Source organism: Buceros rhinoceros, unplaced genomic scaffold, assembly GCF_000710305.1.
Source record: "Buceros rhinoceros silvestris isolate BGI_N320 unplaced genomic scaffold, ASM71030v1 scaffold5213, whole genome shotgun sequence".
NCBI lineage: Eukaryota > Metazoa > Chordata > Aves > Bucerotiformes > Bucerotidae > Buceros > Buceros rhinoceros.
In genome coordinates this window covers 21,405-34,145 of record NW_010405256.1, presented here as the reverse complement: position 1 = coordinate 34,145, position 12,741 = coordinate 21,405, and the positions used below count along the sequence as shown (strand labels likewise).

The 12,741-nt window shown below is 40.8% G+C and overlaps 1 protein-coding gene across 1 annotated transcript in view; it reads left to right on the top strand.

The window, feature by feature from the left end:
• Positions 1-897: 897 nt before the first annotated feature.
• Positions 898-12,741, top strand: part of PTAR1 (protein prenyltransferase alpha subunit repeat containing 1) — a gene marked incomplete at its 5' end in the record, with an annotated part of 24,261 nt that continues 12,417 nt past the window's right edge. The window contains 2 exons of the mRNA XM_010133644.1: positions 898-1,067; positions 9,580-9,646. Of these exons, the coding sequence (XP_010131946.1) occupies positions 898-1,067; positions 9,580-9,646 (237 nt within the window). The remainder of the gene's footprint in view (positions 1,068-9,579; positions 9,647-12,741) is intronic.

The following is a 12,741-nucleotide window of genomic DNA, read 5'->3' as shown; positions in this document are numbered from 1 at the left end:
TCAGCAGGCTGCCTTACAGAGAAGGAAAAATGGGACATAGGGAAACGCACATTTTGCTGTCTGTGTGATTTTCTTTTGCCCCATCTTTGGTTTCCCAGCACCTGGTCACACTGCTGCAGAGCACTCCTGTGCAGCTGTGGGTCAGTCAGGTGCCTGTGCTGGTTAATGTGTTTTGCTTTCCTTGCAGCAGCTGTTACAGCTCCATCACATCTCTATCACAAAGCCAGGGGTACTTGTGTTAATTCAGATGAGTTGAACTGCTTAGGTGATAATCTGAAAATAAAAAAGAAAGAAACCAAACCTTCCTCATTTAAAATCTGTGGAAAAAATCTAATGAAGCTTTTTGGATTGTCATAAGGTGAGAAAAGACAGATTCACCAAAAAGAATCTTCCTAGAGAACATTTAAAGGATTTCGAATTCATTCTAGCTTATCTAATCATAGCTATAACTTCCAGAGTCTTCAGAAAGTCTTAAAGGATTTCTGGTTCTCTATCACTACAGCACTGGGAACAAATTTTTCTAATGGCTCTTAACTCAAAACTGCAGCTGGCTTTTATCTTGTCTCTGAATAAATTGTACAGAGGTAAAATACATTTACTTTTTTTGTTCAACTTAAGTGTTTATTCATGCCTTAAAACATGTTTGAATCCTTTATTTGCCAAGTTAATACACTGCATGAGTTTTGCAGAAGGCTTTCTGAAATTGCCTTTTGTTATACCTTCAGTCTGGCAAGAATCAAGAAGTTGAATGGAGGATAATGAGTATAGACTTGGGCAAAACCAGGGAAAAAGATGATGGGCTGACTGGGAGGGAAGCCTTGCCAGTCTGCTTTGTTGAGAAAAAGAATTGGTATCTACTGGAAATAAGTTTAATTATATTTCTTTCCATTTTTTAAGAGATGAAATTGGATTAATACCCTGCCCTGAAGCCAGGTATAACCGGAGCCCTATCGTCCTGGTAGAAAACAAGCTTGGTGTGGAAAGCTGGTGTGTCAAGTTCCTTTTGCCATATGTCCACAACAAACTTCTTCTCTACAGGCAAAGAAAACAGTGGCTGAACAAAGACGGTAAGTTACCCAGTTGGAGAATATTATCTTATGTGATTCTTAAAGCACATTTGTTTGTTTATCACCAAATCTTCTAGGTTGGAGAAGATGGTTAAGATCATCAAGTCTAACCATAAACCTAACACTGCCAAGTCCACCACTAAACCATGTCCTTAAGCACCACATCTACATCTCTCCAGATGTGGTGACTCAATCACTTCCCTGAGCAGCCTGTTCCAATGCTTGACAACCCTTTTAGTGAACCTTAAGGCCATTTCCTCCTGTCCTACTGCTTGTTACTTGAAAGAAGACACTGACACCCACCTTGATACAACCTCCTTTCAGGTAGTTTTACAGAGTGATAAGGTCTCCCCTCAGCCTCCTTTTCTCCAGTTCCCTCGGCTGCTCCTCATTGGACTTTCCCTCTAGACCCTCCACCAGCTTCGTTGTCCTTGTAGTGAGGGGTCCAGAACTGAACGCAGTATTTGAGGTGCAGCCTCATCAGTGTCAAGTACAGCGGAATGATCACATCCCTACTCCTGCTGGCCAGGATGCTGTTGGCTGCCTTGGCTACCTGGGTACACTGCTGGCTCATACTGAGCTGGCTGTTGACCAAGACTCCCAGGTCCTTCCCAGTCTTTATTCATAATCTTTTTGAGGCTTCTTTCTAGTATCTTTTACATGCTATAGCATTTCTTACATTTTTGTGTCTCAGAGGGATACCTCTTCTGTTGAAGAACACCTCATGACCATTCAGGTTTCACATCCTTGGTATCTCACATGCACCTGGGTTTCAGATTGGGGCTGTTACCACATTTTCATTTTATTCTGTTTGCATGAAACTAACGGAATCCGTAAAGCACAGGCTGTGTCCACTGTGCTTTAAAATGACTGTCTCGAACTATGTTTCTCTCCTGGAACATACCCAACAGCCCCCATCCAAGGGATTGTGTTGATTGTACCTATAGCAAAGGCAGTCGCCTTGGTTGCTTGATGAACTGGTGAGTTAAATAATTAAGTTTTAGATAGTGGGGTACTACAGACATCTGTTGCAGACTGTAACATCTCATCATCATATAAGTAACATGCTGTACCGTCTTCAACAGATGGATTTTGAGAATGGGGATGTGTAGATCAGGAAGAGAGGTCTGGATAGGAACATCTCTTCCTTGACAGAACTGCCATTTGCTTTTCTTTTTAATTATTTATTACTATAGTCTGTTTCATTTCAAGTGGATGGAGCCAGCTGTGCCCTTACCCTCATTAGTCAAGTCTATCACTGTGCATTTTAGCTTCTTTTGTGTTTAGGGATGATATGGAGAAAGAATATTGAGGCCTTTGGTGAATTTGAGCAAGGGAACATTCTTCAGGCAATGAATATTGGCTACTTTTGTATGCCTGAGTTTTTAAACAGTCTTTAATTCTTTATTAGAAACACTTTAGTGTATAGCACAAGCATTTTGAAAAGAGTAGTATTAAATGGGAGAGGAAGTTCATAATGTCAGCAGTTGCCTTCCAGTGGATGGGGAGACGTTGTATATTGGAACTGTTTATCTCTCTGCAAGCCAGATGATAGTAAAGGTAAAGAGGAACCCATTCTTCTGGCAACATCCAGTCTTCCAGCGATGGCTGTGTACCTCAGGAGGTGTTATACTAACAGAACACTGGCTTAGTAGTTGGAGTTAATTCTTCATTGAGAAGAGTAGCTTAAAATTTAAGTCTTTTCATGTGTTGGTGGGTATGACTGACCTGTTCATTGTCTGTATTTTGTTTTGTCTAACAGACTTTTGTGTGTTTTCTCTCCCCCTGCCAACACAGGGTTGATGTCATATCATTATGTGATTATCTAGGAAAAGTGGTTTGTGGACTTTTTAAATTTTATATTGATCTTTACATTTTATTTTAACATCTTTTATTTGCTTGGATACGCTTTCTCATTACAGATGTCTTTGAAAGACTTTTATTCCTAGCTACATGAGTAACTTCCGTTTCTTTCTCTGTGATTTATGGTTGCAGCTAGTAAGAACTGGATCTTTTTGATAACTGCCAAGTTGCTGCTGATGCATTCCGTTCTGAGATAAACCAGTGATTGTGATCTGATTTAAAATTTATAATTAGTAGACAATTACAAAATTCAATAAAAAGAGCTTTGATATAAGGAATATAAATGATGTTGACTCTGTTTCTTCATATAGCCAGAAATAAATGTTAGCATTCCAAGAGATGAACCTGCTAGAGGCAGCCTTAGCAAGACCAGTTGTTCTCATTGCATTGTTTTTTGCAAGCCTGAGGTAGAAGTTTGAGATGTGTTTTGATTACACTGCAGATCTTTTGCAGGGAGACCTTTCATTTCAGTCTCAAGTGTTCCAGAAAAGCCCTCCCCTAGAAACTGCCATGCAGACAAAACTTGTTTCAAGCCAAAATACAAACCACTGAGACTGATGTCACTCTCGCATTGGGAGGATGGAGGCTACTGATGGCTGTTAGTGAAGGGACATCTGGGTACTAATGTGCTGGCACCCTGCTCCATTCACACTGATCCGGACACTTTGTTGTGGTGACCCCTGGCACATGCTTATTCCACCAAAATGGTGCAGTGTGCCATCTGCTTGAAGAGTGTCTCTGCTTCCCTCTGAGATGAAGCCTTGCAGAACTCTTTCTCTCAAAACACAGATCATAGAACTATGTTGGTAAATACTGGAGTGGCATGAATTGGAGACTACAGGCTCTTTGCTGAGACTTGTTTGGTTTTGGGTTTTGTGAAAATAAAACTACATTCTCCATTGTTTCTTCAATTAGAAAAGACACCTTAAAACGTGTAATCTACAATGATTTCCTGTTTATTGAGATTTTATGTCACTACTGTAAAACATCACCAGAACCTCCATGTTAATAACCTGTTTTTTAAAGCAGGTACAGCTTATGGTCTCAGGTTGCACCAGGGGAGACTTAGTCCAGAACCTCCATGTTAATAACCGGTTTTTAAAGCAGGTACAGCTTATGGTCTCAGGTTGCACCAGGGGAGACTTAGTTTGGATATTAGGAAAAAATTCTTTACAGAGAGGGTTGTGAAGCACTGGGACAGGCTGCCCAGGGGGGTGGTGGAGTCTCCATCCCTGAAGGGGTTTAACAGGCACAGAACCTCCATGTTAATAACCGGTTTTTAAAGCAGGTACAGCTTATGGTCTCAGGTTGCACCAGGGGAGACTTAGTTTGGATATTAGGAAAAAATTCTTTACAGAGAGGGTTGTGAAGCACTGGGACAGGCTGCCCAGGGGGGTGGTGGAGTCCCCATCCCTGAAGGGGTTTAACAGGCCTGTGGAGGTGGTGCTGAGGTACATGGTTTAGGGACCCTGGCAGTGCGGGGGGAATGGCTGGACTCAATCTGAAAGGTCTCTTCCATCCAAAGTGATTCTATGATTCTGTGTGTGGTACCGTAATTAAGTTTCACATTTGATGGGAAATTTTATTAGAAACTGAACTGCAGTAGTGGACGAAATGAAGGCAGAAGTTGTTCCCAGGTGGACTTACAGATTTGTCTCTAATGTGGCATAAGGAGGCATACTCTATCAAGAGATGTTACTTGTTCTGTACTGAAATATCCTTTAATATTTTCCTCCAAATTCCTTTTTGTAGACAAAAGTACATCCTTGGAATTTGGCAAGGTAGTTGTTTTCTTTCAAATGTAGAGAAGGAATAGATTTGTTTTACTGCTGCAAAACTAAATTGCATGTTCTACTGATGCTTGTAATAAATGGTGATTGCAAATGTAGTTTCTTGTTACCTCTTTTGTGTTGTTTGAATTACTGTAAGAAATTTTAAGTAGAACAGGGAAGGAAAAACAGGGTGCTGATTCAAGTGTCTGCTTTCAGATGTGGTGTCTGAGATTTTGCTGGCAGGATCCTGGAAGAAGGAAGTTCTTTATAGTCAATCACTGACAAACTACTGCGACAGATGTTTAATTAATTTATGGTTTCTTTTGAATGGTTGGAATCCAGAATTATGACTACTTCTGTCCTTGCTTTTGTTTCAGTAAGAAGTATTTTCCAGTATGTTTTTATCCTTTCTCCAATATTTTTAAAGTTATACATGCGTATTATTTGTATTATTTGTTTTTCTGAAATTGCTACAAACTTTTCTTCTTATTTTTCATAGAATGGTTTTGTTGGAGGACCTTAAAGGATCACCTAGTTCCAGCTAGATGGAAAGGAATCTTAAAGAGCGTGTAGTTTCAATACCCCTGCCATGGGAAGGGACACCTTCCACGTTTTGTTGGAGGACCTTAAAGGATCACCTAGTTCCAGCTAGATGGAAAGGAATCTTAAAGAGCGTGTAGTTTCAATACCCCTGCCATGGGCAGGGACACCTTCCACTAGATCAGGTTGCTCAAAGCACCATCCAGCCTGGCCTTGAACACTTCCAGGGAGGGAGCATCCATCACAACTTCTCTGGGCAACCTGTTCCAGTCACCCTCACAGTAAAGAACTTTCTTCTAATATCTAGTCTAAGTCTACTCTCTTTCAGTTTAAAATGGTTACCCCTTGTCCTGCCTAGACTCCCTAACAGAGACCCTCCCCATCTTTCCTATAGGTCCCCTTTAAGTACTGGAAGGCTGCTATAAGGCCTCCTCACAGCCTCTTCTTCTCCAGACTGAACAACCCCAGCTATCTCATAGGTGAGGTGCACCAGCCTCCTGGTCATCTTCATGGCCCTCTGTTGGAACCACTCAAGGAGGTCCCTGTCTTTCTTGTGTTGGGGACCCCACAGCTGGCTTCAGTACTCCAAGATGAGGTCTCTTGAGAGCAGAGGGAGAGAATCACCTCTCTCGACCTGATGGCCACACTTCTTTTGATGCAGGCCAGGATGCGATTGACTTTCTGGGCTGCAAGCACACATTGTGGCTCATTGAGTTTTTCATCCACCAGTACCCCCAAGTCCTTCTCCTCAGGGCTGCTCTCAATCCTCTCATTGCCAGCCTGTATTTATGCGTGGGATTGCCTCACCCCAGATGCAGGACCTTGCACTTGTCCTTGTTGAACTTGATGAGGTTCACATGAGCCTGCTTCTGAAGCCTGTTGGGGTCCCTCTGGATGCATCCCTTTCTTCCAGTGTCTTGGCCGCACTACACAGCTTGGTGTCGTTGGCAAACTTGCTGCGGATGCACTCAATCCCACTGTTCACGTCACCGACAAAGACGGTAAACAGCTTTGATCCCAATACCAACCCCTGAGGAACACCTCTCGTCACAGGTGTGTACTCAGACATCAAGCCATTGATACTTTTGAGTGCAGCCATCCAACAAATTCCTTATCCGCTGTGTGGTCCATCTGTCACGTCCATGTCTCTCCAATTTTATGGCAAGGATCTTGTGTGGGAGAGGGACAAATTCTGTGCTTAAATCCAAGCAGTTGGACATCAGTTGCTCTTCTGTTATCCACCAACACTGTAACCCCATCAGAGAAGGCCACAAAATCTGTCAGGCACAACTTTATGCCAAGTATTGTTGTGCATACTCCCAGAATATCCTTACTTCCCGTAGATCTGTGTTTCCACTTCTACAACACTCTTCTGAAAAGCACATCTTAATGCGATACGCTTACAAAAATAAAAATTTGGATACAGCCGTAACAAGAAAATGAGCTAAAAACATTGTCATGTTTGTCCCTTTGCAGCTGGCGAGGCTTCCAAGTACAAAGGACATGTGTGTTGTGAGTGCCTATGGTGCTGTAGCTTGCTTAAAATGTATCCAGCAGAAAGTACTTTCAAATTGTACATGAAAGGCATTGGTTTTGTTACTGACACAAAGGGAACTAGCTGGCAACTAGTATCATCCTGTGCCAGATCTGTCATATGACTTTGTATTGAAAAGTGGCTCAGAGGTTGCTAAAATTCTGTCATTTGACATCTCTGGCTTCATGAAATCATCATCTGTTGCGCAGAGCATCAAAGAACAATGACGTAGAAGAACTGTGCGTTGCTTTAAGATTTTTCCTTTTGTCTGCTTCTTTTAATCACGTTCAGGATAGAGTGAGCCTCTGTAATGGGAAAATGGACGAAATGGAAGACAAGCTTCTGTTTAAGCTGGGCTTGATTTGGTGCCCTTCTGGACCTTGGCCATTACCAGAATAGTGATGTTAACTGGAAATCATGACTTACCAGGATAAAAAACCTGTGTTGGTGTAAGTGGAGTCATGTAGGCTATGAAAACTGTCCCTAAACGTTATTCAAAAGACTGAGATGTGATAAGCTTTTGCTTAACGTGTCTTGTCAGCCGTAGTGTTAGTATTGAGTAATTCCTAAAACCATTACTGTCTTTGGAAAATCCAACACTCAAAAGTTCAGAGTTTTTTATGACTTAATTCAGAACTGCCTTTAATCCTGTTCCTTGTTGCAGCATTTTGCTGTGTCTACGTTTCTTCTTGACCTGCACTGCACAGTTTCATTACCTTTCCTCCTACAGCAAACACTTTTCCTTCCTATAACAAATGAAAAAGTCCTGCACCCATCTCTTATTGCACAGACCCAATGCATCTGAGCCTTTAGATGCATCCTGTTGGCCTCTTGGCAAAGTGATAAGCAGCTGAAAATAAAACTCACCATGGGAAATGTCAGTCAGCCTAGATTTGATGTGCCGAACTGCTTTCAAAAATTACACTAAGCCAGCAGTTTGCTGGCAGTCTAGATTAAATAGAAGTGAAAGCAAGTTTAAAATATATGTGGTTCTTTTGTCTGTGAGAGAAGCTAGTATTCAACTTTATTGAGTCCAGGGGTTTTGGGGGGTTTGGTGATGGTTTTTGTTGTTTGTTTTTTGTAAATAATCGCTGTTGGAGAGAAAGTTGGCTGGATGGGGTAAAAATGCAATTAACCAAACAAAATTATTTAGCCTTATTTAGCCTAGCTTGTAATTCCTGATTTTTTAAAATTTTTTTTTCCCCCTGAAGAAACTCAGTTGTCATGTAGTAGGTACTGTGAATTTGACATAAGGATGATTTACCTTCAAGAGTTATTATTAGCAGTTGGCCTATGGCATTTTGAAAGGCAATTGTGTGTGTTGTTTATGACACAATAATAGCAAAGTAATCACAGCATTTAATTATGTATATTCCTGATTAGTATAATGGAGATATTTTTTAAATATAGAGTACTAATATTTCAAGAAGGTAAAATGAAAAATCTATGTGAGGAAATGACAGCTCACAATTTTAACTACGAGTCCTTCTAAAGCAGGAGTTTTGTTAAATGTTGTAGGAATAAGCTTTGCAAATATGAGAAATATTAATTCCCTGGCAACAAAGACAGGTTTAAAAGGAAATCTTTCATTAAATGAGGAAAAAATCTCACCTAAACTTAATGAAAATAGACAGTTAAGTTAGTTCCTTGAGGTAGTTTTTTAAACAGCTTACTGCAAAATTGACAGAGATGAAGCAAGTTTATTCTTTCTCAATTGCAAAATTACCAAGTAAATTTAAAAACTGTATTGCAGGACAGTTTAACTGATCAGATGCCGTGTTTCTCAAGAGCAGAGTTTAAGGGAGCCAACGCAGTTACAGTCCTTAGTGTCTCAAGCTTGAGTGGAGATGCCTTATGAATCCTCGCTGTTGCCCTGGTGGGACTCAGAACTGCTCCAGTGGTGCAGTGGAGTGCAAAGGGAAGGGGAAAGACTGGGTTGCAATAAAGTTACTCTTCCATTCTCAGCAGCCTTATCTTTATGACATTGTTAAAAATAAGCGTAGTGTGTAAACCTACAGTCTGTGCAGTGCGTAAAAGCAGGGATGCACACAAATGTTCTATTTGTTCTTTTTTTAGTGATTTAGTCTTAAAACTTCAGTCTGAAGCAAGGCTATCACTTCAGGATATATTTAAAGTGTTTTCTGTGCTGTTAGACCACAGAGTTATTTTGTGATCCTAATTCATGGTTATGGTGTTTCACTTTCCTAGCCACAGGATTTTTATAGAATGTGTATTTTTTACAGCGTGTGTATTTTTTGTAACATAGTATATGGCAGCCATCTGCAGCTCAGACTTGTACTGAAATTTTAGGGTATATTTATAACGGTACTATCTTACTTAAAAACGGGTGGATTTTCTTTGTAGAGTTCCCTGTTCATGGTAGAGAGTGCATCTGCGGTTTAAATCACCACAGGATTCACGTAGTGGGCTGGTGTAATCACAAGGGTTGTGTGTCATGGCTGTCCTTCGCCGAGGGCACGCTGTGTGTTTGATTATAGCAGAACAGGTAGGGGTCAGAAATTTCCAGCTGTAAATGTCTTAGACGTCAGTTCTTAGCAAGGCTGAAGTCCGTTATTTTAAATAATGAAAAGGGAGGATATGGCAGATTTTGCCCCCTCTTGAATTAAGATAGCACTTCTTGTGGACTGAGGCAGAGCAGAGTTTTGCAGAGATGGGTATCTAGAGATACAGCAGCCTGTGGAGGAGAGGCTTTGAGGAAGGATAGGGAGTAAGGGGGTGCAGAGAGGTGGTTGTTGCATGCAAATCATTACTAATCTTTGTGTCTCTTGTTCAATTGTTTTAGAGCTAATAGATATCACATGTACCCTGCTGCTGCTTAACCCTGACTTCACCACTGCTTGGAACGTGAGGTATGTTGCACTTAGCGTATGACACCAGGAAGACCTGGGCTGTATGTTTGAGTCAGCTTAAGCTTTTTTTTAAATGGTAGGTAGTGACACGGCAGGAGCTTTTCATCTAAGGAGTGCTAAAGGAATGTTGAAAGCTTCTTCTGCCCGGTATAGCTTGCAGATTTTTGAGACTGCCTTTTTTTTTTTTTCGGTAGTGCAGCTTAAAGGTTACTCTGCTGCATCTGAAGGCACGTATTGGGCCCATGTCTAAGTCCCATTGAACTGCCACTCCTCATTCCTTTTGTCAGTTAAGGAGGCTACTTGCAACCTCTAAATGGGCATATCCTCTTCTGTGAGTCACATACAACCAACTGGTATCTTCTGTCTGTCTTCACTGTTTGTTTTACTCCTCTTTGAATACTATACCTGAGACTTTTTGAGGTCGCTTTGCTGCCATTATCAGTGCAGCATGTCAGTACTGAAGAGATGTACTGCAAGAGAAGGGGAGGAAGGCGCCTATCCTTTATCCCGTGTGCTGCTCCATTCTGTACCTGTTGCGGTTAGCCTGCCTTCAACATGGTTCACGCTGTAGCCCCTGTCTGAGAGTCTTTACAGAGAAGAAGCAGGATTTTACCTCCTTGCTCTTCAAAGAGCCCAGAAGCAGCAGTTCTTTACAGCCCTGTAATCTGATAATTCTCATGTACATCTCAGAGGTGGAAGAATGTTCTCCTTCTGCTTTCTAGATAAGACTGGAGACAGTCTTCAAGGAATAGCTTTAGAAGGGCTGGAGGGCTGACAGAAAATTATATGTCAATGTCTAGGAGGGCTCTTAAAAATAGGACTTCTGTAGTTAAGGAAATAACAAAATGACAGAAAAGGATGATGGCTGTGGGTAGCTGTCAGCTCTAGATACGGCAAATTCAACTTTTTTCCCTCCTCTTTCTTCTTTCATTGCTGGTTGGTATTCACAGAAGGGTTCTCCTGTGATCCATGTCTTTCTAACATCTCAGGTATAAGAAAGGGGGATGAGAGTGATAGCAAAGGGCTTACTGTCATGAAAATGTATAGATTAAGCAGCTTTCAAGTGATAAAATAGAATTAGGAGCATGTATAAATACTGGAGCCAGTACGGTAATGTAATCTCGTGGTGCTTAAAACTGAATTCATGTTTTTGTTTTAGGTTTTGAGGAACTTTTCTTTTTAATGCCAATGTATTCATCCTTATCAGTCTGGCTTTTTTTCTACCTGACAGCTGAAAGAATTTGCTCTTATATACATGAGAGTAATTCAAAGCTGTAAACAGAATTAAAATTTTTAAGGTGTATGGGTGAGGATTGTTTTTCATCATATTTATGGTTTACCAAAGTGTACAAATTACTACAGAAGATGGTCTTCCTCCCCAGATTCTTGGCCAGCAGCTTGTTGGTCTATCTTTGAAGCTCTGTTTAGCATTCAGAGAGAAGCTGTTGTTACACCAGCCAGTTGGTAGCTGTAGGGTTTATCACATGCCTGCTCTAGACAAGAGACTGCTTTGCTGAATCTGACCCTGTATTGGGTTAGAGTGCTGCTAGGAGTTCGCTCTTCTGAAAGGTAGGCACTTAATTGGCACATTTCAGCTTCTCTTCCGTTCTGTAGAATTCCTGTTTCAATAAATTACGGGTCAAGCTAGCCAGACGTGTGGCAGAGAAGAGGACAGGTTGTGTTCTGAACAGATGCTATAAGTAAATCATTTTTCTGAGCTAGTATAATCTGGAAACTAATTGTGTGGGACTTGCACTCTGCTTGCAGAACATGATGCATCTGCTGGGGATGATTTTTCTCATCTTGCTCAGAGGATGTTTGTCATGCCAGATTCGTCTATATTCTCCACACACAAATTCAGTGCTTTATTTTAAGGGAAAAAGTATCATAGAAGGTTGTATTTATTTGGTTAATGAAGCAGAAGACAACATGAAACTTCCTGCTTGGAAGATGTAGTTAATCTATCTTGATTTTGGAGCTATTCTACATTGTACTATGCCTGTATAGGGTTGTCTTTTATTTAAGTATTTTAATTAGGAGTGACTAGGAAGCTACAGAAGGGCAGAGACTATGACCTAAACCATGAGAAATGAGCAAGAGCTAATGTATGGTGTAGGAAAGCACGGGAAAGGACTGGAGACGTGTCGCTTTTTAGAATGCAGAGGGAAATCCCGGTTATACTGAATGGGCAACAAAACATCTCCAACTATTCCTCATAATTTCAGTTCTGCTGTGTTTTTAGAAGTTGAAGAATCTTCCACGTTAAAATGATCAAAATCTTTATGTAAGTGATCGTAAAGGAATTGTCATAGGTGTTTTAGTTCTTGCTGATGTAGTTGCTGGCATGTACAATTGACCAGGAGTCAAAAGACATTAACAAGACACTCTGAAAAATCAAAGCTCTTTCTGTCAGATATCTATGACTTCAAAGGTGTCAGCAAAAACGTAAGTGAAATTCATTTCAGATTAGTTTGTATGGGAGATACAATTCTGGTGCACATGGCAAAAAAGAATGAGCTAGAAATTATATGTCTCCAGTTGAATGTTTTGGTGAAAGAGCTTGAAAGAGGTTTATTTAGAAGTCAGTGTTTGTGGGCCTACTTATTTATAATTAATGCTTTGATATAGAAACAATAATTTCTTCACCAAGAGTTCAGGTTTTGGGAGATAGATGGTCTGGTAATCTAAATCTTTGTTAAATATGTTACATGCATTTGTTTCGAGTGTTAGACTGATCTAGGCTGCTTTTTGTTTTCCATATGGTAAGTGGTGTCACCTTTTGCACTGCAGTAATTGGGCAGTTGTTCCACCTGCTCCAGTCTTGACATTCCCTGAATCTTTTTCTTGTCTGCTTTCCAAAAGCCAGCCAGCCCCCGGCACCAAACAGTCTGGTCAATCTGCTGCTCCTGGCAGGTATAGCTGGATTTCCTCTTGAGCACTTGCTAAAAACATCCGTTCTGAAGAATGCTGGAACTTGATTCAGATAAAAACAAATGTCCCAGTATCTATGTTTCTGATCCTGCAGACAGTACTCTACTGAACTCATTAGATATCACGAGCAAAACTTTGTTAAGGATTTATTCAGCTGTTGGTTC